At 56.8% G+C, this 23978-nt stretch overlaps 1 protein-coding gene across 23 annotated transcripts in view; it reads left to right on the top strand.

The window, feature by feature from the left end:
* Positions 1 to 22415, top strand: part of PPP6R2 (protein phosphatase 6 regulatory subunit 2) — a 96792-nt gene extending 74377 nt beyond the window's left edge. For 13 of the 23 annotated variants that reach the window (XM_031656145.1, XM_031656144.1, XM_031656140.1 and 10 more), the window contains 16 exons: positions 1678 to 1804; positions 3016 to 3201; positions 10810 to 11019; positions 12065 to 12129; positions 13118 to 13233; positions 14601 to 14686; positions 15231 to 15311; positions 15709 to 15806; positions 15981 to 16038; positions 16350 to 16474; positions 16784 to 16947; positions 18015 to 18174; positions 18278 to 18366; positions 19141 to 19339; positions 21891 to 22142; positions 22224 to 22415. In XM_031656145.1, coding sequence (XP_031512005.1) covers positions 1678 to 1804; positions 3016 to 3201; positions 10810 to 11019; positions 12065 to 12129; positions 13118 to 13233; positions 14601 to 14686; positions 15231 to 15311; positions 15709 to 15806; positions 15981 to 16038; positions 16350 to 16474; positions 16784 to 16947; positions 18015 to 18174; positions 18278 to 18366; positions 19141 to 19339; positions 21891 to 22142; positions 22224 to 22272 — 2065 coding nt within the window. In that variant the 3' untranslated portion in view covers positions 22273 to 22415. Of the gene's footprint in view, positions 1 to 1677; positions 1805 to 3015; positions 3202 to 10809; positions 11020 to 12064; positions 12130 to 13117; positions 13234 to 14600; positions 14687 to 15230; positions 15312 to 15708; positions 15807 to 15980; positions 16039 to 16349; positions 16475 to 16783; positions 16948 to 18014; positions 18175 to 18277; positions 18367 to 19140; positions 19340 to 20089; positions 20200 to 21890; positions 22143 to 22223 lie in introns of those variants that run through there. The other 10 variants (XM_031656147.1, XM_031656153.1, XM_031656155.1 and 7 more) reach the window with 8 other exon arrangements.
* Positions 22416 to 23978: the final 1563 nt, after the last annotated feature.

The raw sequence follows: 23978 nt of genomic DNA, 5'->3' as shown, positions 1-23978 counted from the left end.
AGGTCACAGAAGGCTGGGCACTGCCAAAGCCTTTCAAGCAGTTGAAACTCCGAGGAGGACGCCCATCAGGCGCAAATGGAAAGACAGTCGAGTGGAGAGTCTGTGAGGGAGGCATTGGGACAGGGGGGTGTGGTTGGCCTGCCAGATGCCCAGGAGATCCTATAGTGTGTGTCCCGAAAGGGCCGTATCAGTGTTCTCTGGGCACCTCCCCTCCTGGCCTGCCCCTGGCCCTTGAACCCCATCTGTGGATTCAGGCTCCCCACATGCCGGCGGGAACCTGATATCTCCAGGACACTTCCGTCGTCTCCATTCCATCACACGCAACGGTGTCTGGCTCTCCCAAGGTGATTCCCGCATTCTGGGGAGAACGTAATTCAGCCCCCAACACTGATAGCCTGTGCTTTCTTAAAGTGAAAGAAAAAGGAACAGTAAGAAAATGACAAGAAATTGACTTAACCTTGGTAGTGAGGTTGTTAGGGCTGTCTCTGTCTCTGTCTCTCTCGTACTACCTAATACTTATTTGTTAGTTTATTAACCAAAAATAGTGTTAAAATGTGATCGTTTTTCTCTAGTTAGGCAAGTGGAATATTGATATTTTAATCTTCATAAATCCAGGAAAGCTGAGCCACTTCTGAGGCCCAGGCTCAACCCTCTATGTGATGGAGGGGACTGTGTAAAAACCAGGAAAACAGAGATAAGCCAGCTGTTTCTCTTTGATTCTTGTGCTGCTGCTGCTGCTGATTTTCAGATGGTGTCTTGCTCTGTCACCCGGGTGGGAGTGCGGTGCCACGATCGTATCTCAGTGCGGCCTCAGAGTCCTGAGCTCAAGCCATCCTCCCGCCTGTCCCTTGCAAAGTGCTGGGATTATAGGTGTGAGCCACTGCACCTCGCTCTCTGAGTTTTGAAATTATTTTGCTTATTACTTTAAAAAATATATGATTATGTATTATTTTTACAACTGGAAAGAGTGTTTAAATAAATATCTCAGACTTGCTTGAAAACACCACAGGGGCTGGGCATGGTGGCTCACACTTGTAATCCCAGCACTTTGGGAGGCAAGGCGGGCGATCACCTGAGGTCAGGTGATCGAGACCAGCCTGGCCAACATGGCGAAATCCTGTCTCTACTAAAAATACAAAAATTAGCCGGGTGTGGTGGTCTATGCCTGTGGTGGTCCATGCCTGTAGTCCCAGCTACTCGGGAGGCTGAGGCAGGAGAATCACTTGAACCCAAGAGGTGGAGGTTGCAGTGAACTGAGATTGCATCATTGCACTCCAGCCTGGGCGACCAACTGAGACTCCGGCTAAAAGAAAAAAAAGAAGGTCCACACAGGAGCAGTGTAAAAGATACAGGGATAGCAGTGAAGGTTTTCAAAGCAGGAGGACAGAGCAGCACCCCACCGGTGCTGGGGGCAGTGAGTCCTGTGTCACTTGCCCTGCCTCCATGTTCTCGGATGTCACAAGCAATCATCTTCCTGAAGGTCTTTAGTGCCTTTCTCTTCTACCTGTACCAGTCACCAGATCACGTGTGGAGACCTTGGGTAGCTGCACTCCTCTAGGATTTATTTTTGGGAAGTTAAAGAGGGCTCTTTCTGGAAGAAGAGGATGCACTGAGTTGCTGGTGAGGTTGGACAGGGCCCTGGTGTCCCCGGTCTCCATCTGCTTTCCTCATCCACAGGACAGAGGGCTTGGTGGACTCCTTTTCTCAGGGACTGGAAAGGTCATACACTGTCAGCAGCAGTGTACTACACGGCATCGAGCCTCGGCTGAAGGACTTCCACCAGCTCCTGCTCAACCCCCCCAAGGTAAATGGCCGTGGCGACTGCTGAGTGCCTTTGGAGGCGTCGCAGGGGAGGTTGATTTGCAGGGAGGAGAACCCACAGCCTGTCCCACAGGAAGCAGAGTGTGGAGTGAATGTGTTCTAAGACAGCCGTTCCCACACCCCCACTTGAGAAGCACCGGGTAGGTGCCAAAACACATTTTCAGGACTGCTCTCCCAGATCTGCAAATGCTCTTCTCTGCCTCTGTAGCTGACCCGGAGGTCACCACAGGCCTGGCCTCCAAGTTGGGGGCACCTAGCTAAGGGATGCTGGGCTCCTGAGAGAGGGGACCAGGGGGTGGCAGGGGAGGCCCCTTGCCCCACTCAGCAGCACTGGGCAGTGCGTGGGTCATGTTGAGGAGGGTGAAGTACACAAAGGCTCCTCCCGGCTCAGACTGCCAGCCAGGCGACTGCCCATCCCGTCTCACCCTCCCCAGACACAACGCCCCCTACCCCGCGCTGCGTAGTGCCCTCTTGACCTACAGCTCAGTTCCTCTCACTCGCCACCTTGGTAAGATCCACCTGCCCCCCTAGCAAGCCCTGTGGGGGCTGGGATTCTGTTTTGTCAGCTGGAGCCTTCAGTGAAGAGAAGGCAGATGCATTATACTGAGTGTAGGGGATCAGGAAAGACCTGTGGCCCATCTGAGGAGGCATTTCCGTCCGTCTCCCCAAAGTGTGTTCATGGGACACTTGTTAACTTGGTGTTCTGAGGTTGTGTCCGCAGAGGCAGCCCCACTGGGCATCCTCAGCGAGGCATCATGCCAAGGGCTCTGGCCTCAGACTGGTGCCGCTGGCCCCATCTTGGACATCTCACCCGCTGAGGTGCACGGCTCTCTGGCCCCACAGGCTCAGACTGGAGTGCCCGTGAGCCATCCTGGGAGCACTCTTCTGAGGCCCTGAGGGGAGCAGCAGCCTCTTCACCCCACTGATCCCTTCATTTCTTCTGGCAGACAGCCCTCCCTGAGGAACCCCCACCATGTACCTCACCACCCTAAGCTGGGTCCCAGCGTGGACCTCCACCATGCACCTCACCACCCTAGGCGAGGTCCCGGCGTGGACCCCTACCATGCACCTCACTGCCCTAGGCGGGGTCCCGGCGTGGACCCCCTCCATGCACCTCACCGCCCTAGGCGGGGTCCCGGCATGGAGTGGTGGGCATGAGCCCAGAGACTCCAGCAGTGGCCTCATTGCTCACAGGGCCTAACTGGGTGGTGCCTTCTGTGGTTGCAGAAGAAAGCGATCCTGACCACCATTGGTGTGCTGGAGGAGCCCCTGGGGAATGCCCGTCTGCATGGCGCCCGCCTCATGGCAGCACTGCTGCACACAAACACACCCAGCATCAACCAGGAGCTCTGCCGGCTCAACACCATGGACTTACTGCTGGTAAGTGGGCCCCTCAGCCACGCTGCGTGTCTGTGAGCGTGCCGGGCCCGGCCTGTGGACTCGTCGGGAGCCGCAGAGTGGGGCCCCAGCATTTGGACAAAGCTCTGCCAAGGGGAGGTTCCAGTCCCAAGTCCCAAGGCTGGACCACAGGTCTCTGGTGGGGCACAGAGCAACAGTGAGGCGTGTCTCAGCTGCAGGCTCACGGGAAGTGACAAGTCTACTGTAGAATTTGCCCTGAAAGCAGAAGGCGGATTTCTAGCCCTGTTTGACATGTCTACCTCCTTTGTCATGTTCTGACTGAACAACATAGAACTTACACGGTGGTTATTAAGTATAAAATGTGCTAAAAGAGAAGCTTCCGTCTTCCACAATAGAAGGTCAACCTGGCAGTTTTTGTCAAAGCCAGCGGGCAGTGCTTCTCCATCCTGCAGACGGCCTGCATGATGCTCCAGGTGTCTGGGGAGAGGAAAGGGCAGGCGGTGCTGGCGGGCAGTGCCAGTGAGCAGCCCTGGCTGTGGGCAGCAGGCTCCTCTGCAGAGAGCACAGGGCTGCTCCCCTGAGGGCGAGGGGCACTGCCCTAGTGGGTCCTGTTGGCAGACACAGCCTCCCCTCTTCTGCCTGGCTCTGGGGCTCTGCTGGAATCTCCCTGCAATCTTAGTCCCAGGAGGAGCCGGCCTCAGAACTGGGCTGGAAGTGCTGTCTGGCTCAGAAGTTCTGTCAGCATGTAGAAGTTCTGGGGCACTGCTTTGGCTGTGAGATCCCAGGCTGCTTCAGGGAAGCAATTTCAAAAGACCTACTTTCCTTTTCCCTCTTCTTTTTTTTTTTTTTTTTGACACAGTCTTGCTCTACCGCCAGGCTGGAGTACAGTGGCGCGACCTCGGCTCACTGCAATCTCTGTTTCCTGGGTTCAAGCGATTTTCCTGCCTCAGCCTCCCGATTAGCTGGGATTACAGGCACGCGCCACCACGCCCAGCTAATTTTTTTTGCATTTTTGGTAGAGATGGGGTTTCACCATGTTGGCCAGGATGGTCTCAAACTCCTGACCTCATGATCCACCCGCCTTGGCCTCCCAAAGTGCTGGGATTACAGGCGTGAGCCACTGTGCCCGGCCCTTTCTCCCTCTTTAAAAGAATTCTCTCTTGCACTTTTTTCCTGTCTTTTATATTTACTGTGGTAAAATATCATAACATGAACTTGGCTGTTTTAACTATTTTAAGGTGTGTAACTCAGTGCATTCACCATCTTGTACAGCCATTACCATTATCCATATCTAGGAGTTTTTCATTTTTCCAAACAGAAACACTCTCTCTGTTAAACACTCCACAGCTTCTGTCAAACCACCTTTCTCTTTGTCTCTGACTTTGACTATTCTAGGTACAGTTTATGAGTGGAATCGTAAAGTATTATCTTTTTGTGACTGACTGATTTCACTTAGCATTATGTGCCCAAAGCTCATTCAGTATTGTAGTGTACGTCCAAATTTCCTTCCTTTTTAAGGTTGAATAATTACTGTGTGGGGGCCCACGTTCTGTCCGTGCATCCACCAGTGGACAGCTGGGTCGCTTCCAGCCTTGGCTGTTGAGAATAAGGCTGCTGTGTATGTGGGTGTGCAAATACGTGTTTGAGTCCTTCCTTTCAGTTCTTTTGGCTAAATACCTACGAGGCCAGGTCATGTGACAATTCCATGGTTAATTTTTGAGGCCAGACCTTTCCACACTGGCTGCACCATTTTATCCTCCTGTCAGCAAAGGCTCCCCTTTCTCCACATCCTCACCCTCATCCCGCCGACACTTGTCTTCCTTCTTCTGATGTGGATGTGGAACGGTGTCTCCATGTGGTGCTTGTGGAACGGTGTCTCCGTGTGGTGTGTGTGGAACGGTGTCTCCGTGTGGTGTGTGTGGAACGGTGTCTCCGTGTGGTGCGTGTGGAACGATGTCTCCGTGTGGCTGATGCTTATCATCTGATGTGCGTGTGGAACGGTGTCTCCCTGTGGTGCTTGTGGAATGGTGTCTCCGTGTGGTGTGTGTGGAACAGTGTCTCCGTGTGGTGCATGTGAAACGGTGTCTCTGTGGTGCGTGTGGAACGGTGTCTCCGTGTGGCTGATGCTCGTCATCTGATGTGCGTGTGGAACGGTGTCTCTGTGTGATGAGTAATGTTGAACATCTCCTGCTCGTTGGCCATGTGAATAGCTTTGTTGGAGAAATGTCTATTCAACCTTCCTTTGACCGTTTTTGAATTGAGTTGTTTTTTTTTTTTTTTTTTTTTTTTAGTTTTAGAAGTTCTTTACATATCCTGGATATTAATCCTTTGTCAGATATATGCAAATATTTTCTTTGGGTTATCTTTTTACATAAAAAAAATTTTTTAGACATAGGGTCTTGTGGGTACAGTGATCGTAGCTCCCTGTAACCCTGAACTCTTGGGTTCAAGTGATCCTCCCACCTCAGCCTCCTGCGTAGCTAGAACTGCAGGTGTGCGTCACCACATCCAGCTAATTATATTTTTTGTGGAGATGGGGCCTCACTGTGTTGATCAGGCTGTTTTTGAACTCCTGACTTACAGAGTGCTGGAATTAATGGGCGTGAGCCACCAGCCCCCTGCCTTTACTTCTTTGACACACAAGTTTTAAATTTTGTTGAAATGCAGTTTTCTTTTTTTTCTTTGTTGCCTGTGCTTTCGGTGTCATATCCAAAAAAGTCATTTCCAAATCAGTATCATGAAACTTTTCTTCTGTGCTTCCTTCGAAAAGTTTTATGTTTTCTCTCTGATGTTTAGGTCTTTGATCCATTTTGAATTAACTTTTGTATCTGGTGTAAGATAAGGGTCCAGTTTCATTCTTTTACATGGGGTTATCGAGTTTTCCCAGCACTTGTTGAAGACGGTCCTAGGCCAGGCACGGTGGCTCACGCCTGTAATCTCAGCACTTTGGGAGGCCAAGGCAGGCAGATCACCTGAGGTCAGGAGTTCGTGACCAGCCTGGCCAACATGGCACAACTTCGTCTCTACAAAAAATATAAAAATTAGCCAGGCGTGGTGGCGGCGCCTGTAATCCCAACTACTTGGGAGGCTAAGGCAGGAGAATCGCTTGAACCCGGGAGGCGGAGGTTTCAGTGAGCCGAGATTGCGCCACTGCACTCTAGCCTGGGTGACAGAGTAAGATTCCGTTTCAAAAAAAAAGAAACACCGTCCTTTCTCCCAGGAATGGTCTTGGCCTAATTGTTAAAAAACCAGCTGGCTGGCCGGGCGCGGTGGCTCACGCCTGTAATCCCAGTACTTTGGGAGGCTGAGGCAGGTGGATCATGAGGTCAGGCGATTGAAACCATCCTGTAACATGGTAGTTTACCATGAAACCTCATCTCTACTAAAAATACAAAAAAAGTAGCCAGACGTGGTGATGGGCGCCTGTAGTCCCAGCTACTCGGGAGGCTGAGGTGGGAGAATGGCGTGAACCCGGGAGGTGGAGCTTGCAGTGAGCTGAGATCTGGCCACTGCACTCCAGCCTGGGCAACAGAGCGAGACTCTGTCTCAAAAAAACAAACAAACAAAAAACAGCTGGCCGTGTGTGCAATGGTTTCTTTCTGGACTCTCTGTTCTATTTTGTTGTTTTATATGTCTGTCCTTATGCCAGTGCCCCACTATTTTGGTGACTGTAGCTTTGTAGTAAGTCATAAGTGTGAGTTTTCCAACTTTGTTCTTTTCAAGATTGTTTTGGCTATTCAAAGTCGTCCCTTGAGATTCTGTATGAATTTGGGGATGGGTTTTTCGATTTTTGCAAAAATGCTGTTGAGATTTTGGGAGGGATTGCATTGAATTCATAGATCACTTTGGGTAATACTGTCTTCTTAACAATATTAAGTCTTCAATCCATGAACACAGATGTCTTCCTATTTATTTATTTATATTTTTGAGACAGAATCTCACTCTGTTGCCCAGGCTGGAGTGCTGTGGTGCAATCTCGACTCATCGCAACCTCCGCCTCCTGGGTTCAAACAAGTCTCTTGCCTCAGCCTCCCGAGTAGCTGGGACTACAGGCGCCCCCCCACCACGCCCGGCTAGTTTTTTGTATTTTTAGTAGAGATGGGGTTTCACCGTGTTAGCCAGGATGGTCTTGATCTCCTGACCTTGTGATCCACCTGCCTCGGCCCCCCAAAGTGCTGGGATTACAGGCATGAGCTACCGTGCCCGGCCTAGGTCTTTAAATTCTTGTAGCAGTGTTTTGTAGTTTGCAGTATACGAATCTTTTATCTCCTTGACTTAATTCTTTTGGATGCTATCATATATAAAATTGTTTTCTTACCTTCCTTTTTGGATTATTCAGTGCTAGTGTATGGAAATGCAACTGCTTTTTTGTGTGTCAATTTTGTATCCTAGAACTTTGCTGAATTTGTTTATTATCTTTAGCAATTTATGTGGAATATTTAGAATTTTCTGTGTGTAAGATCATATCAGGCCGGGTGTGGTGACTCACGTCTGTAATCCCAGCACTTTGGGAGGCCTAGATGGGAGGATTGCTTGAACCCAGGAGTTTAAGACCAGCCTGGGCAACATAGTGAGACCTTGTCTCTACAGAATAAATGGGAATAAAAATTAGGCAGGTGTGGTGGCACAGATCTGTAGTCCCAGCTATTCAGGAGACTGAAGAGGGAGGATCGCTTGAGTCTGGGAGGTCAGGGCTGCAGAGCCAAGATCACGCCACTGTGTGCACTTCAGCCAGGACAACAGAGCAAAACCCTTGCTAAAAAAAAAAATCATGTCATTTGGGAACAAAGATAATTTTACTTTTGCCTTTACCATTTGGATGCCTTTTCTTTCTATTTCTTGCCTAATTGCTCTGGCTAAGACTTCTAAGAGAAGATTGAATAGAAGCGGTGAGAGGGGGCATCCTTGCCTTGCTCCTGATCTTGGAGAAGTTTTCAGTCCTTCAGTATTGAATGTGTTGTCAGCTGTGAGCTTCTCATAGGTGCCTTTATCATATTGAAGATAGTTCCTTCTATTCCTTTATCATACTAAAGATATTTCCTTCTATTCCTTTATCATACTGAAGATGGTTCCTTCTATTCCTTTATCATACTGAAGATGGTTCCTTCTATTCCTTTATCATACTGAAGATGTTTCCTTCTATTTCTAGTTTGAGTGTTTGATCAAGAAAGTACGTTGATTTTTTTTTTTTTTTTTTTGAAACAGTTTCACTCCTGTTGCCCAGGCTGGAGTGTGGTGGCGTGATCTCGGCTCACTGCAGCCTCTGCCTCCTGGGCTCAAGCGATTCTCCTGCCTCAGCCTCCTGAGTAGCTGAGATTACAGGTGCCCACCACCACGCCCGGCTAATTTTTGTATTTTCAGTAAAGACGGGTGTCAACACGTTGGCCAGGCTGGTCTTGAACTCCTCACCTCAGGTGATCCACCCTCCTCAGCTTCCCAAAGTGCTGGGATTACAGGCGTGAGCCACCGCACCCAGCCGTATGTGGAATTTTATCAGATTTTGTTTGTATGAGTTGAGATATCATTTGGCTTCTGTCCTTTACCCTGTTAATGTCGTATATCAATTGATATTCATATGTGGATCCATCTTTGCATTTGAGGAGCAAATCCCACTTTATCCTGGTATATAATTCTTTTTTGTTTGTTTTGTTTTGTTTTGTTTTGTTTTTGAGACAGAGTCTCATTGTCGCCCAGGCTGGAGAGCAGTGGCCGGATCTCAGCTCACTGCAAGCTCCGCCTCCCGGGTTTACACCATTCTCCTGCCTCAGCCTCCGGAGTAGCTGGGACTACAGGTGCCGCCACCTCGCCTGGCTAGTTTTTTGTATTTTTTAGTAGAGACGGGGTTTCACCATATTGGCCAGGATGGTCTCGATCTCCTGACCTCGTGATCCGCCCATCTCGGCCTCCCAAAGTGCTGGGATTACAGGCTTGAGCCACTGCGCCCAGCCTGTAATTCTTTTGATAAGATGCTAAGTTTGGTTTGCTGGTATTTTGCATCCATGTTCATACGGAATATTGGTTTGTAGTTTTCTTTTCTTGTAGTGTCCTTGTCTGGCTTTGGCATCGGGGTAATGCTGTCCTCACAGAATGAATTAGAAAATGTTCTGTCCTCTTCAGTGTGTTTGAAGAGTTTGAGAAGGATTGGTGTTAGTTCTTCTTTAAACGTGTGGTAGAACTAATCGCCAGGACATGAAAAACAAGCGGCAGCAAAATAAATGTTCGGTAGAACTTCCCAGCAAAGTCGTCTTGTCTGGGCTTTTCTTTCTTGAGAGGTAGGTCTGACCCCATGTTATAGATGAGGTAACACAGTCAAGCCTTCTCCAGGGTTGCTCAAGGTCACGTGGGCAGAGAAGGTGAAGCTGAGATTTAGGAGCGTGTTCCTGTGGAGAAGAACATGAAGCAAATGAGCCTCCCGCCTTTCTCTAGCTCCAACCCCACTGTGTGGAACCAGGGGCTCAAGCTCGAATCCTGGTGTGGAATATATACCTCCCCCCATTCCCCTCCCCACACAGCTGGGACACAGGCTGCCGTGGCCCCTGGAATGTAAGAGGCAACAGTGGGGGGTGAGTGGGTCAGACCTATGTCCCCCTCTCTGTCCTCGTCTGGAAGGGGCTACATGGGAGGTGAGAGACAGCAGCTGTCCTCGCTCTGCCACCTCTGTCCCCAGGGGAGTGCCTAGGTGGCCAGAGCCTCCTCTGGGCTTCAGCCTGTGCTGCTTAGGTCTGGGCTCCCTTAAGGGGTGTCTGGATATGCCCCTCCGAGTCTCATGTTTGTGTGGTGGACGATGTGCACACGCCTGCCCATCCTGGGTGGAATCCTCATGTGCTCGAGAGTCTAACACACTTCCGGTAACTCACAAGAAAGGCAGAATCATAAAGGAACTTTTCACATACTTAGAACTGAAGAAGAATAAAAATACTACTCAGCAAAATGTGTAGAATGTAGTTAAAGTTGATTGTATACGGGGAAATGTAGCCTTTAAAGACAGACTGGAAAAGAAGAAAGGCTGCAAATTAATGAGTTAAGCTTCCAACTTAAGGACAAAAGAAGCCAGGCATGGTGGCTCACGCCTGTCATCCCAGCACTTTGGGAGGCTGAGGCGGGCAAATCACCTGAGGTTGGAAGTTCAAGACCAGCCTGACCAACATGGCAAAACCCTGTCTCTACTAAAAATAGAAAAATTAGCTGGACATGGTGGTGGGCACCTGTAATCCCAGCTACTCGGGAGGCTGAGGCAGGAGAATCACTTGAACCCAGGAGGCAGGGGTTGCAGTGAGCCGAGATCGCGCCACTGCACTCCAGCCTGGGAACAGAGCAAGACTCCATCTCAAAAAAAAAAAAAAGAATAAACCCGCAGAAAGTAGAAAGAAGATGATGACTCAGATCGGAGCAGAGACCGATGGACACCCACAGGCAGGAGACAGAAGTGCCCTGTGGCTATTTGAATTTGAAGAAGCTCCTTAACAGAGAGATGAGCCTCAGGAAAACGCCTAAAACTCCTTCCTGGCTGCCCAGAGACTACTCGTGAGGAGTTAGGACGCCACCTTTAGGAAGGGTTTCCCTCCCCTTTGTGGTGTAGCCGGCAGGAGAAAACCGACCTAAGAACTGTCTTCTGTCCTCTTTACCCAGGACTTGTTCTTTAAGTACACCTGGAATAACTTTCTGCACTTCCAAGTGGAACTCTGCATAGCCGCTATTCTCTCCCACGCCGCCCGCGAGGACAGGACAGAAGCCAGCGGGTCCGAGAGCAGGGCAGAGCCTCTGCATGAGAACGGGAACCGGAGCCTGGAGACCCCCCAGCCTCCTGCCAGCCTCCCTGACAACACAATGGTGACCCACGTGAGTCCAAGCAGCATCCAGCTTATCAGCGCCAGCTGCGCCCCACTCAGACCGCGTCCACGTCAGCGCTGATGTGTGTCGGACCTTGCTGTGCAGCTGGCACGGGGGCAGGGCTTGGAAAAGGGTCCCCAGGTGTCGGTCAGAGGCTGGGAGACAGTGGGGCTTGAGTGGGGCTTGGAAAAGGGTCCCCAGGTGTCGGTCAGAGGCTGGGAGACAGTGGGGCTTGGGCTTGGAAAAGGGTCCCCAGGTGTCTGTCAGGGGCTTGGAGACTGTGGGGCTTTGGGCTTGAGTGGGGCTTGCAGGTCTCATTGCCACCTGCCTTCAGCAGGGCACTGGTGCCTTCTGTGTGCAGGCATGGCAGGGGTTAGCACTGGATAAGATGAGTCCAGTCTGGCCTCCAGCTGGAGGCCTGGAGAATAAATGCCCAGGGGGCAGCAGTGTCAGTGATGAGGAATAAATGCCTAGGGGCCAGAAGTGTCAGTGATGGGAACCGCATGGTGGGGAGAGGGTGTTGAGGGATCTGCAGGCCAACCAGGGACCGTCACCCAGATAGCAGGGCCACGGGTATATCGTCGTGTGAGGTGGAGCCCAGGAAAAACATCTCAGGTACAAGAAGTGATCTGTGTCAGGGCCTGGAGGTGAGAGAAAGTGCTGAGGACAAATAGCCCTAGTTGTTCCCTCTGGACACGGAGGAAGAGGGTAGGAGAGTGACCAAAGTCGGGGGCAATTTAGAGACGGGGAGAAGGCCCAGGGGAAGGCAAGGGTCAGGGGGCAATTCCAGGAGTCAGAGGAGAAGGGAGAGGGTCCTTTTCTCAGGCTTCATCTTCAGGGCGCTCAGCAGTATGAGCTGCTGAATAGCACCCTCCTCTGGTGTTTGTTGAGGACCACGGAGGCTGAGGCTGTGCGTGTGCAGCAGTTAAGGGCCTGCAAAGTCCACACAGACGTGGTGGCCGCCAGCCAGCCCTGCCCAGTCCAGGGATGGGTGGGGAGGGGTGCATGCCTCCTTCAGACCCTGACTCACGCTGCCCCCCACCCCACCCACCAGCTGTTCCAGAAGTGCTGCCTGGTGCAGAGGATCCTGGAGGCCTGGGAAGCCAACGACCACACACAGTAAGAGCCACTCGGACATTGAGGGACCCAGCCTGGCCAGTCAGGGATGCAGAGACGCACCTCACTCAAGCCCTGGCGGCACTGCGTGCAGGACTGCAGGATCGGGCGGAGTGTCGGGTGTGCGATGCGGCCCCACACTCTGGGGCTGCCGTGCAAGGGGCCCTCCTACCGGGCGGACAGCTGCAAATGCTACTTGGGGAGGGGACACGGGGAGCTGACAGGAAGCGGTCCCGTCCCCACCAGGCACCTGCTCTGGCCCCCTCCCAACCTGGTTTGCCTAGGCTTTGCCAAACTCTTGCGGGTCCCCTGTCCATTCCTGATCTTCCCCAAGAACTCAGGCCCTCCGTCAGCACTCACACACGGGGACACATTATTTTGGTCTTTCCGTGTCTGCTGCTTAATGGGTGCTCCCTCTGTCAGAACACATGTCTTGCTTATTGTCCTGGGCCCAGAGCCATCGCCACCCATTGGTTGTCCTGCTGGGAGCTTTCTGGCTCTGGGCGATGTGAGGAGGGACTCACGGAAGCTGGGAGGGGTCTGAGTGCAGCTGTGGGGAAGCAGAGGCTGAGCTGGGCTGCACAGCATGGAGGTCCTGCCCGCCCCTCCCTGCAGGGTGCTGAGCCTGAGCTTTGTAGCTGACAGGGTGCGCTCACCTCCTGTGCCACTGCTGCCACCAGCGGGGCTTAGGCCATGCCACGGCCTTTCTGCCTCCATTTCCCTGTCTGTAAAATGGGGTGAGAGCAGTGTCTGTCTCCTCGTCTGTCTCAGGGGCACTTTTGGTGGTGAGGTTGGGGTGAGCCTCTGCATGTGGCAGGTGCTGCTCAAACAGAAGTGTCCTGGAGGCAGGGCCAGGGGCGCGAGCGCTGGGCAGAGGCCAGGCACTTGCTCTGGAAGTGAACCTGGAGGCCTCTGCCACTTGGTTCTCTGGGTCGTGGGTCTGGCAAGGTCAGGACTAGGAGGCGGCCCTGATGGTGCCTGTTGTTTTCAGGGCAGCGGGTGGCATGAGACGTGGGAACATGGGCCACCTCACGCGGATCGCCAACGCGGTGGTACAGAACCTGGAGCGGGGCCCTGTGCAGACGCACATCAGCGAGGTCATCCGAGGTGAGCCCCCAACCCGGTCATCCTGCTGGTCATGGGCACCGGAGCCCCAAAGGAGCTGCCGCCTGAGGCTGCCCTCTGCCCGTCAGCAGGTGCTGACTGCACTGACAGTGAGAGACCCCGCGGCCGCCTCTATGCTCTCACTTCACACATCAGATATCTCCTCAGGGGGGCCTGGGTCTCATGTGTCAGTTCTGTTGGGCGGACTGTGGAGACCCTGCCAGGCGTCAGCATGTGGCACAAGAGACAGTCCTGCCGGGGCAGTTGGTGACTCCGGAGCTGGTGCTCAGAAGCCATTAGCACCGCCAGGCTCCTTGCATCTGATGGAGCCCTGCCTGGCTGGGCTGTCCTGGCCGTGTGCTCTGCACTCAGGTGATTGGAGAGTCTCATTCTCACTCAGGTGTGAGACTTCCTAGCACAAGTCTCAGGGGAGCAGGAAGCAGCCTGTTTCTTAAGAACACAGTGGGTTAGATGGGCACAGGCACAGCACATGTGTGGGAGAGGCGGGCCCAGCTGTGGCCCCTCCTCCCTATACCTGTGTAAGGTTAAGAAGCTCTGGATAGTCCTCCCTGCACCCCAGGACCATAGTGAGGGGTCTTCTGGGTTGGGCTCCATTAGGCCCTGGCGAGGTCAGGCCCACCGGCTGCCGTCATAAATAATAAAAGGGCAGGAGGAGCTTCCCCACATCCTGGAGGGCAAAGCACATGGGTAGAGGTCGAGGCCAGGGATGGCTCCCCGGGGCAGAGGCAGTTTAGGGAGGCGAGGGGCAAGCAGGAAGCCCTTGGGTCATCCCACACGATCTCCAGATGGTGAGACCTCCCCGGAAAAACAGACAGGACCAGGATACGTGCCCCGGCCTGTGGGCTGCTGCTGAGTTTGGGCCTGTGAGGCCGGGAGGAGGAGGCCGGCGTGGGGCGGGGAGGAGGAGGCCGGCGTGGGGCCGGAAGGAGGAGGCCGGCGTGGGGCGGGGAGGAGGAGGCCGGCGTGGGGCCGGGAGGAGGAGGCCGGCTGCTTTCTTAGATTCTGTTCCGCGGCTTCTCGTTTCTGGGAGTTCCTCACCGTGGGCTTCCGCACCAACAGACTTGGAACTCGGATGCCCATTGGGGTCTCGGTAGGAGCAGATGTACCCACCACCCTGTCCCACAGTTGCTGCACCTCAATCTCAGTGTGGCCCTAGGTCCCTCCGGACACGCGGCTATGCTGCCTCTTTCCCATCCAGCAAAGCCCGTGCTTCAGGCCCTCAGACGGACTGACCGCAGTAGCAGCGCCCCATCCTCCTGGACCCACGATGCACCTGCTGTAGCTCCTGGGTGCCCTGCGCCATCTGCACGGGGTCTCCCAGGGCTCACCAGGCAGCACTTCCCTTGCAGGGCTCCCTGCGGATTGCCGTGGCCGCTGGGAGAGCTTCGTGGAGGAGACACTGACGGAGACGAACCGCAGGAACACTGTGGACCTGGTGAGGAGGCTCGAGGCTGCCCCCTCGGCATGTGCACGGTGCTGGGACGCCGTCCGACGCTCCTGCCTTTGCCCTGAGGCAGAGGCCAAGGGAGGCACAAGGGCCGCACACCTGCCTGCTCCTGTTGCACGCGGCACCCCTGCGTAGCCCGCAAGTGTGCAGTGTGTCCTCTGGGCTGGTGTCCGTAACAGAGACCCTGTCCTGTGCCACACCAGGGCTGGGTCTCTGAGGACCTCTGTGCAGAGCCGGTGTTGGCCTCAGTTCCCTTCCCTCCCACTCCAGGAGCTGTAGCTTATTGGCAGAGGGCTCCTTTTGCCTGAGACCCACAACCTGCCCCCTGCACATGGAGGTTGGGCTGTCACGGGGCCTTGGCCTCACCTGGGCACCTTACACAACACAGCCTCCAGGGCCCAGAGATCTGACGAGTGACGTGCTGGGCGGGGTCTGGGAGCCCTGGGCTGGGCAGGGTCCTGGGCGCTGGGCTGCGTGGGATCTGGGGCGCTGGGCTGGCTCACACGCCCACCCCATCTGGCCTGTGTTTTAGGTGAGCACTCACCACCTTCACTCCTCGAGTGAGGACGAGGACATTGAGGGTGCTTTCCCTAACGAGCTGTCCCTTCAGCAGGTGAGGGCGTGGCCGGCACCTGTGTGCGCTGCGCTTGGTCCTCCAGACGAGTCTGATGGCATCTCACTAGCAAAGGGGAGAGGGGGCTCGTCTCTGAGCACGTATGGGGCGGGGTGGGTCTGAGGGGAGAACCCCAAAGTCACTCCACCTTGATGAGAGCGCTGAGAACACAGCAGATGGACTCCAAAGTCAGAATATGGGGCGTATCTCAGATGTGACTGCAGCGGGCGCGCAGCCTGAGTTTTGGTAGAATCGTGAGCCCTGAACGGTCAGAGTTTACTGCCGGCTTTTGCTGGAGGAGAAGCTCCTGAACAACTAGAGAGCCTGTGGTTCCAAAGAACAGCCTCCAGGCCTGAGGCTGCTCCATGACTGGTGTCCCTGCCTCCCTCCCTCCCAGGCCTTCTCTGACTACCAGATCCAGCAGATGGCTGCCAGCTTCGTGGATCAGTTTGGCTTTAATGATGAGGAGTTTGCAGACCAGGATGACAACATCAAGTGAGTCTGCTTGGACGCCTGTCCTCGCTGCTGGGGTCCCATGGGGGCAGCTCCCTGAGGCCTTGCCAGGAGTGCGGCCTGATGTCCCTAGTGAGCACCGGGGGAGGAGAACTGCGGCCCCAGATGAGCAGTGAGGGGGCAGGAGCGCTGAGACCACCCTCCTTGCTCTTGCAGTGCCCCGTTTGACAGGATTGCAGAGATTAACTTCAACATCGACGCTGACGAGGACAGTGTGAGCCAGCGGGGCTGTGTGGCACTGTGCGGGGCTGTGTGGCGTGCGGGCACCCTTTTCCCAGGCAGCTCAGGCCGCGCCCATGGCTCGGTCTGCCATGGGCCTGTGGTCTGCCGTGGGCCTGTGCGGTGGGGCTGGGGGAGGCCCCTCTGTGGAGCTCGGAACAGTCGCTTTCCTTGCCCCTCCCCATCCTGCCCTCCAGCCCGGGGCTCCCACATCCTGAACTAAGCCCCTCTGGGAGCCCTTTGGGGAGAGCACCTCCTGTCTCCCCCAGACCCTCTGGAAACTGACCTTGGCGTTTTACTCGGCAGCCCAGCGCAGCTCTGTTTGAGGCCTGCTGCAGCGACCGCATCCAGCCCTTTGATGACGATGAGGACGAGGACATCTGGGAGGACAGTGACACTCGCTGTGCCACCCGGGTGACGGCCAGAGCCAGGTGCGGGGCCCGCCCATCCCCCAAAGCCTCTGCCGAGGAGGTGCAGCCCCCAGCACACCCGTCAGACGCCCCGACGCCCTGCTGTTCGTTAACTCCGGCTCGCAGAGCAGGCTCACCTGTCCTGCAAGTTCTGGGGCCCAACGCAGCGGGTGACCCTGAGGAGCCCGCAGCTGAGGCCTAGAGCGACTCCTGCTCCTCTCTCGAGATGATCTGTGCTCACTCTCAGCCCCGAGCCTGGGGCCGTCACTAACCCTCAACGTTAGGCGTCCATCCTGGGCCACCAGGCATCTGACTCTGAGTCTCCCCCAGGTTTGGAGCCCCCCATGCTTCAGACAGCTGCTCAAAGAATGGCCCAGAGCGCGGAGGCCAGGACGGGAAGGCGAGCTCAGAAGCACACGGAGATGCACCTGGGGCAGGTGCCCCCCTGGCCCCTGGGAAGAAGGAAGCCCCCACTGTGGAGGGTGACTCAGAAGGTGGCGCTGGGGGCCGGGGCTGTGGGTGTTGGGGACAGGACATGGTACCCTGGCCTGGGTGTTGTGGAAGCTTCATTTGGGGCTCACTGTGGCCCGGAGCCTGCATCCCCAGCTCTTTCCCAGCCATCCTGAGTAGGGGTCTGTGCTGCCCTGTGCCCGGCACAAGGTGGTCTCCTGGCCCTGCCTCTTGATTGTGGTCACTCAGCCACGTTGCCAAGGCTGGTGGGTGGTGTCCACCTAGTCTTCATCGTCCACTCGGCCCCCACAAAATTGGGCACGGGCCTGACGCCCTCCCCAGCACAGCAGCTCAGGCCGGCCGCCACCCTCACAGCCTACGTCTGTGGCAGGAGCTGGTCCACCCCACAGGCCGCATGGCTGATAAGACCCCTCTCCTTATCCCTGCCCTGGAGGCAGCACTGAGGCACTCAGGACTTTGGGCGGGGGGGACAGGAATCTGTGAGGCACTCAGGACTTTGGGCGGGGGGGACAGGAATCTGTGCGGCACTCAGGACTTTGCGGGGGGACCGGAATCTGTGCGGCACTCAGGACTTTGGGCGGGGGGCCAGGAATCTGTGCGGCACTCAGGACTTTGCGGGGGGACAGGAATCTCTGTTAGGAGGTGCCGAGCTCTTAGCTGAGGCTGACGGAGCAAGGGTGACACCCTGGGGAAGCACGAACATCCCAGATAGGAGGGAGGCACCCCATCCTCGAGGCCAGGGAGGGGCCAGTGGTGCTCGGTGAGCTGCCGTCTCTGTCGGTTGCGTTCCTGGCTAGGGCAGGGCAGTGGTGTCACCTCCACGGTCAGTTCAGCCCTGCTGGAGGCCTTGGGCCCCTCAGGCGCCTCCCTGAGCCTCGGGTCACATGCCCCATGGGTGTTGGCAGCTTGTCAGGACCCTCAAGCTGCCCCGTTGCTCTCTGAGGGGCTGATGCGCACTGCCCAGCCCTCCCTCCTGGATCAGCTCCATGTTCCTGTCAACCTCTGTGGGGCCCCTGGGGTGGGGATGCTGCCTTCCCTTTGCCTGCAGCACCCCAGGCAGGCCTGCCCACACCTGACCCGTCTCCCCCAGCAGGCGCCATGTGGACGGCAGTGTTTGATGAGCCAGCGAACTCGACACCCACAGCCCCAGGAGTGGTGAGGGACGTGGGTTCCAGCGTGTGGGCAGCTGGCACCTCAGCTCCAGAGGAGAAAGGCTGGGCCAAGTTCACCGACTTCCAGCCCTTCTGCTGGTAACAAATGCGCTGGCAGGAGGGGGCCGTGCCAGGAAGTGCCCGTCAGGGTCAGGAGGCGCCCGTCCCCCGGGACTGACCCTGTCCTCGTGCTTGCCTGCAGCTCCGAGTCAGGGCCCAGGTGCAGCTCTCCAGTGGACACAGAACGCAGCCGGGCTGAGGGCAGCCGGAGCCAAGGCCCTGAGAAAGCCTGTGAGTATGAGTAGTGCAGGCAGCACCCAGGCTCCTGCAGAGGCCCAGCCTTGCCCAGTTTAAGGCCTGAGGCCAGCTGGCCGCCCTCCTTGGGGGCAGTGGGAGGTGGTGGCCAGGGCCCCGCATGCTGCTGGGCCTCTGGTGACGTTGGGGTTTGATACAGCAGTGGGACTGGAGCAGCCACGTGCAGATGGGGAGGCCCCCAGGGGGGAGGCAGCAAGGCCATCGGGCTGGCCCTGAGTCTGGTCGGAGTAGGTGGCACAGCCCAGGCCTGCACCCCGGGTTCCGGCCAGCAGCCCCGGGACCCCAGTATTGAGATGTATGTGGGTGGGGTGCTGGCAGGAAGCCGTTCTGGGGCCTGATCAGAGCCCCTGGCCCCCAGCCCCCTAGTCAGGCTCAGAAGCTCCCCCAGATAAGGCTGAGAGCTCCAGGAGAGTGACAGCTGGCTGCCAACACTGGTGTCCCAGGTGCTTGAAGGAGCTGTGGCAGGACCATATGAGGCGGAGCGGGCCCCTCCCTGAGCCTCTGTGTCCTCCTGTGAGACCAATGCGTGTTGCCCTGTATCATGGGGGAGGCAACAGGGTTGCTTGTGTGGAGACCCCATGGCAGGTGCGTGAGCCTGTCTGCCTCATCATGCGGCTCTCACACAGGCACACGTGTGCAGGCAACAGGCTGCATGTGAGAGGCCACATGTATGGGGGCCCTATGGCCAGGGTGGCCGTGCCCTGTGGCCCCTCCTGCCTCACTGGACAGCACAGGCCTCCTCCTTTGCAGTCAGCCCAGCTTCTCCATGTGCCTGGAACGTATGTGTCACCAGGAAGGCCCCCCTGCTGGCCTCTGACAGCAGCTCCTCTGGGGGCTCCGACAGCGAGGACTACCAGAAGGCAGCGAGTGCCGTGGATGCCGTGAGCAGGAGTTCTGGCCGGGAGGCCCCCCCGCGGCCCACAGGGGCCAGGACAGAGGCTGTCGGCAGGTGTGTGGGGCGTGGGGAGCGGGGCGGGCCTGCCCAAGTGCAAAGGGTGCGGCTTCCAGGCCGTCCCCAGGTCTCAGCTCCCCCCAGAGCAGGCCGAGGCCAGGCCAGAGGTCTTCCCCACACTGCTTGCCCCATGGCCCTGTGGCCCTCAGAGGCTGGCTCGGGGGGTGATGCTCGGGGTGATGCTGCACATTAAGTGGAGCCGGATGGGAGGAGGGTGGGGCTCGTTTCTTGGACAGAACATCTGTGTTCTCCGTTTGAGTGGTTAAGACAAGAAGACAGGGCCTGGGTGTCCCAGACAGTCCTCCAGGGACTTGGGGGAGCAGCCCCTACCCCAGATCCCGGTTGGAGAGAACAGCCCAGCTCTTGGGGCTCTGGGCCTGGCTGAGCCGCCTGGGATCTGGGTACCCTGGTGGTCAGGGAGGGGCACAGACTTTAAGTCCGGCAGGCGAGCGGGCATCTGTGGAGCTCACACAGACCTCGCCCGCTGCTCCCCTTCCACGGGAGGCCTGTGATTCCCAGACGCCTCAGAAGCAGGACAGTAGAATGGGGGCGAGGGCCTCAGGACTGCATCTGGGGGGTCCAGACCCTGAGAGTTGGAGGCAGCTTGCAGGTGGGCAGAGGCCCAGGCTCCCTTGAGCCCCCAAGAGCCATTCCTGGGGAGAGAGTGGAGAGGGAGGCACTCCCTGTGAGGAGGCTGGCATCTGGCCGGTCCCTCCAGCAAGCTGAACCCCATCCCTCCCTCCACAGGAAGAAGGTCCCTGGCATTCTTCAGTGAACAGATACCTCTCTGACCTCTGGGGTCAGGGGGTGGGAGATTAGCAGGAGGGCAGGACAGATGGGGTAGATGCCAGGGCCAGGTAAACCTAAGGGGGAGGGTAGGACTGGGCTTGACGGGGGACGAGGGTGCACCCGGCAAGGGTACAGCTGTGCAAAGGCCCTGGGGCCTGAGCTCCCAGTAGGTCCAGGCAACAGTGGGGAAGTCCTTGGACTAGATTCTTCTAGGAGGGGACAAGGTGCCTGTCGCCTGGTGGTACATCCCAGTCCCTCCTGGCTCCGTGGTTGTGAAGGGCCTCAGCCTGCATGCGTCCCCCCTGTGCTGCCCCTCCTCACACGTGGAGCAGGTCTGACACCTCAGAGGGTCCTGCTCGCTGACCCCCAGCAGTCCTGGAAGGTCTGTGTGGTACTGGGGCTCCGGGCATCTCCCCCAGCCAAGCTGCAAGCTCAGCGCCAGGCTGGTCTCCCCGCCCTGTTGACCAGCAGGCCCCGTCTGTGCTCACAGCTTCTCCCCTTGTTTGGCCACCCTGTCCTCAGGGCATCTGCAGCAAGTGGGGGGCACAGCACGGGAAACGGGGCCAACGCCACAGCAGTGGATGTCCCGATGCCGAAGTCACTGGGAAGCCCAGGCCAGAGCCCCTCAGGTTGAAAGTCATACAGAGTTCCTGCGTGGGCTTCATTCCTTCTTAAAAGTTTAGTCACTGAAAATAATTTTTTGTGTTTTTGTTTTTGAGATGGAGTCTTGCGCTGTTGCGCTGAGCAGTGACCACGCTCAGCCTAGTCACTGAAATTTTTAACAGTCTTTACCCATCCAGGCACAGTAGCTCATGCCTGTAATCCCAGCACTTTAGGAGGCTGGGGCAGGCGGATCACGAGGTCAGGAGTTCCAGACCAGTCTGGCCAATATGGTGAAACCCGTCTCTACTGAAAATACAAAAATTAGCTGGGCATGGTGGCGGGCGCCTGGAGTCCCAGCTACTCGGAAGGCTGAGGCAGGAGAATCGCTTGAACCAGTGAGCCGAGATCGTAGCATTGCACTCCGGCCTGGGCGTCAGAGACTCTGTCAACCAAAACAAACCTTTACCCACTTTTCCTAAACAACCCATAAAAAGCTTTGCTCTGAAAAGTGGGGAATATCATTGTGCAAAGTAAGTTGCTTTTTTCCACGGGGCTGTCTGCATAAAACTTGCCACTTAGAGCTGTGCCTGCACTGTCCTGGCGGCCCAGCCTGCAGGTGAGCTCCTCGCACCCCCGCCCGGCCTGAGCGCCCCTCACTGGGTCAGACACTCAGTGTCCTCGCCCTGCAGGAGGCCAGAGGGCCCATCTGCTGCTCGTGGCCAGGCTGGGCCTTGGGGTGCCTGACCCCCTTCAGAGCAAGCCCCTTAGATGCCCAGCAGGATCCTCTCTCCCCTCCCATCCCTCGGGCGGTTTCCCCACACTGTGCCCAGTGTAAGGCTGACGTTGAGATCACAGCACAGGAGCCTCGGGGGCCCCTGGAGAATGAGGCGCTTGATGAGCAGGATCTGAGCGCTGCCTGGAAGGAGGTTTGAGGTCATCAGTGGACAGGCAACTTGTCCCAGTACTTGGAACTCGGGGCCGCAGAGCTGCCTAGCTGGGCACAACCTGGGCCACCCCACAGAGGGCAGGAGTGGGAGGGGCCAAAGATGGTGCTCCAGGCCACCTGGACCTTTTTGTCCAGCTGGTCCTTTGGCATGAGGTGGGGTGGCAGTGAGGGTGGGGGTGCCCGTAACCGGAACCCGTGTCTGCCACACAGGGCCGAGTGTGCCAACAGCCGGCTGTTAGATCCTGCCTGCCCCGCGCCAAAGGAAGTGACCGCTGCCCCAGCCGTGGCTCCGCCCCCCGAGGCTGCTGTGGCCATCACCACAGCACTGAGCAAGGCTGGCCCCGCCATACCCAGCCCACCAGTCTCTTCTGCAGTGGCCGTGGCGGTCCCCCTAGGACCCATCATGGCAGTCACCACAGCCCCAGCCATGGTGGCCACCCTGGGGACAGTGACAAAGGACGGGTGAGCAGGTTGAGTGTGGGGGTAGGGGGTGCGGACAGGGCCCGCAGCCCGCACGGCTCCAACCTCACCCCATTCCTGCAGGAAGAGAGAGGCCCCGCCGGAAGGAGCTGCCTTAAATGGCCCAGTGTGATGCTGCTGCCGCCCGGCCACGGCCCGCCCTGGTCAGGCTGCATCCTTAATCGAGAAAACTACCTGGTGATGCAATCTTTTTTTTTTTAATTTAATTTAATTTTAAAATAAATGCTGCATTGGTAAAGCTGGCAGTTGAAACCAGTTGGACGGCCCAGCTTGCGTCTCTTCTGCCTGCGTGGGCCTCTCAGGTCACTCGTGCCCTGCTGGAGGACAGAGGGGCACCTCAGCCGCCCCCAGGCCCGGAGCACAGCAATAAGGTCTGCCTGCAGGAGCCGGGGTGGGGGTGGGGGGCAGGACCCTGAGATGCCACCAGGACCTGATGGGCCAGGAAGGGTGTGGACTTGGAGGCTGTTTTTAGAGACTTTTTTAAAGAATATAGAAGGAGCCAAGCTTTTTTGCACTTTGTATCCAGCTGCAAGCTCAGGGCAGAGTCAAGGGCCTGGGTTGGGGACACCCGACTCACAGGAATGCATAAGGGCCTCAGACCCTTGCAGCTGCCCAGTAGCCCTTGGAGCTGGCACTGAACCAGGCTGCGAGATTTGACTGCCTTAAAATCACAAGGCCCTCTGGGCCTGGCAGGGATGTCCCTGTGCCCAGCACAGGGTGCCTGGCAGGGGGAGACCACAGGTATGCAAGTGGGGGGCCATGGCTTGGCACTGGGGGCTTGAAGACTGGTTTCTAGCACTACTGGTCATGGCCATGTTGTCCTAGAAGGGTCCAGAAGATTATTTTACGTTGAGTCCATTTTTAATGTTCTGATCACCTGACAGGGCACCCAAAACCCCCAACTCCCAATAAAAGCCGTGACGTTCGGACAAACCGCGTGTTGTGAACCTTCTGGCCCCAAAGCCCCAGTCTGGCCAGGGGTGGGAGTGTCTCCTCCTGCGTCTCTTTTGTGGCCCCCCATCCCCCAGGATCATCCCCGTGTAATGGGTGGAGGTGGAACAGGCCACGTCACAACAGCAGGTCTCTGTCTCTGAGCAAATACTGAGCTTTTTCCTGTTTGGGGGATGGGGGGGCCACTTCACCTGACGCTCAAACACACCAACCCCAGGCCTTGCTTTTGTGCCAGCTCCCCCTCCCCCTCCCCCTCCCGGAAGCCTGGGCCCCACCTTGGCCTCACTGAGTGGGAACCCCCGCCGGGGGGCTCGTCTGAAAAATGACTCAAGGGTCTCCTTCCACCACGGTTGGCGAGGACCTGCTCAGCTCCCCAGAGGCCGTCTCCGCCCCAGCTACACACTCTGCCTTGTTCTCACCCCCTGCCCTGTGCCTGGCATTTGTCCTCTCCCCCCACAAACATGGAATAGGGAGGGCAGGGTCCCTTCTCCCCTTACTCTGACCTGTGGGTTTCCCAGGTGCCAGGAACTTTGGTCAGGCTCCATCTGCCTGGCCTGAGGGAAGACCTGGCTGGTTTCAGTGGCTCAAGAGAGCTTGACCACGTCTCCCCCCACAGTGTCCCAGCACCACCTGTTTGGTGGGGGAGGTGGTGGCATCATGCTGGGCCTGACAGGGTCCAACGCCGTCCTTGGCTTCAGCGTCCCCCCAGGGGAGGGTCTCGGCCCCCCCACCTGCCAGCACCAGGCCCCACCTCTGCAGCGATCACCAGAACCCTCCCCTCACCCCCACCTGCTCACCTCCCACCTGAGAGGGGCCTCTAGCTGGGTCCCCTGTCCCCCACCAGCCCCTCTGGCCAGGTCACCAGGT

The sequence above is a fragment of the Papio anubis genome, chromosome 16 (genome assembly GCF_008728515.1).
Source record: "Papio anubis isolate 15944 chromosome 16, Panubis1.0, whole genome shotgun sequence".
Lineage (NCBI taxonomy): Eukaryota > Metazoa > Chordata > Mammalia > Primates > Cercopithecidae > Papio > Papio anubis.
Note: the sequence above shows the minus strand (reverse complement) of the source record. Positions and strands in the feature narration are given on the sequence as shown.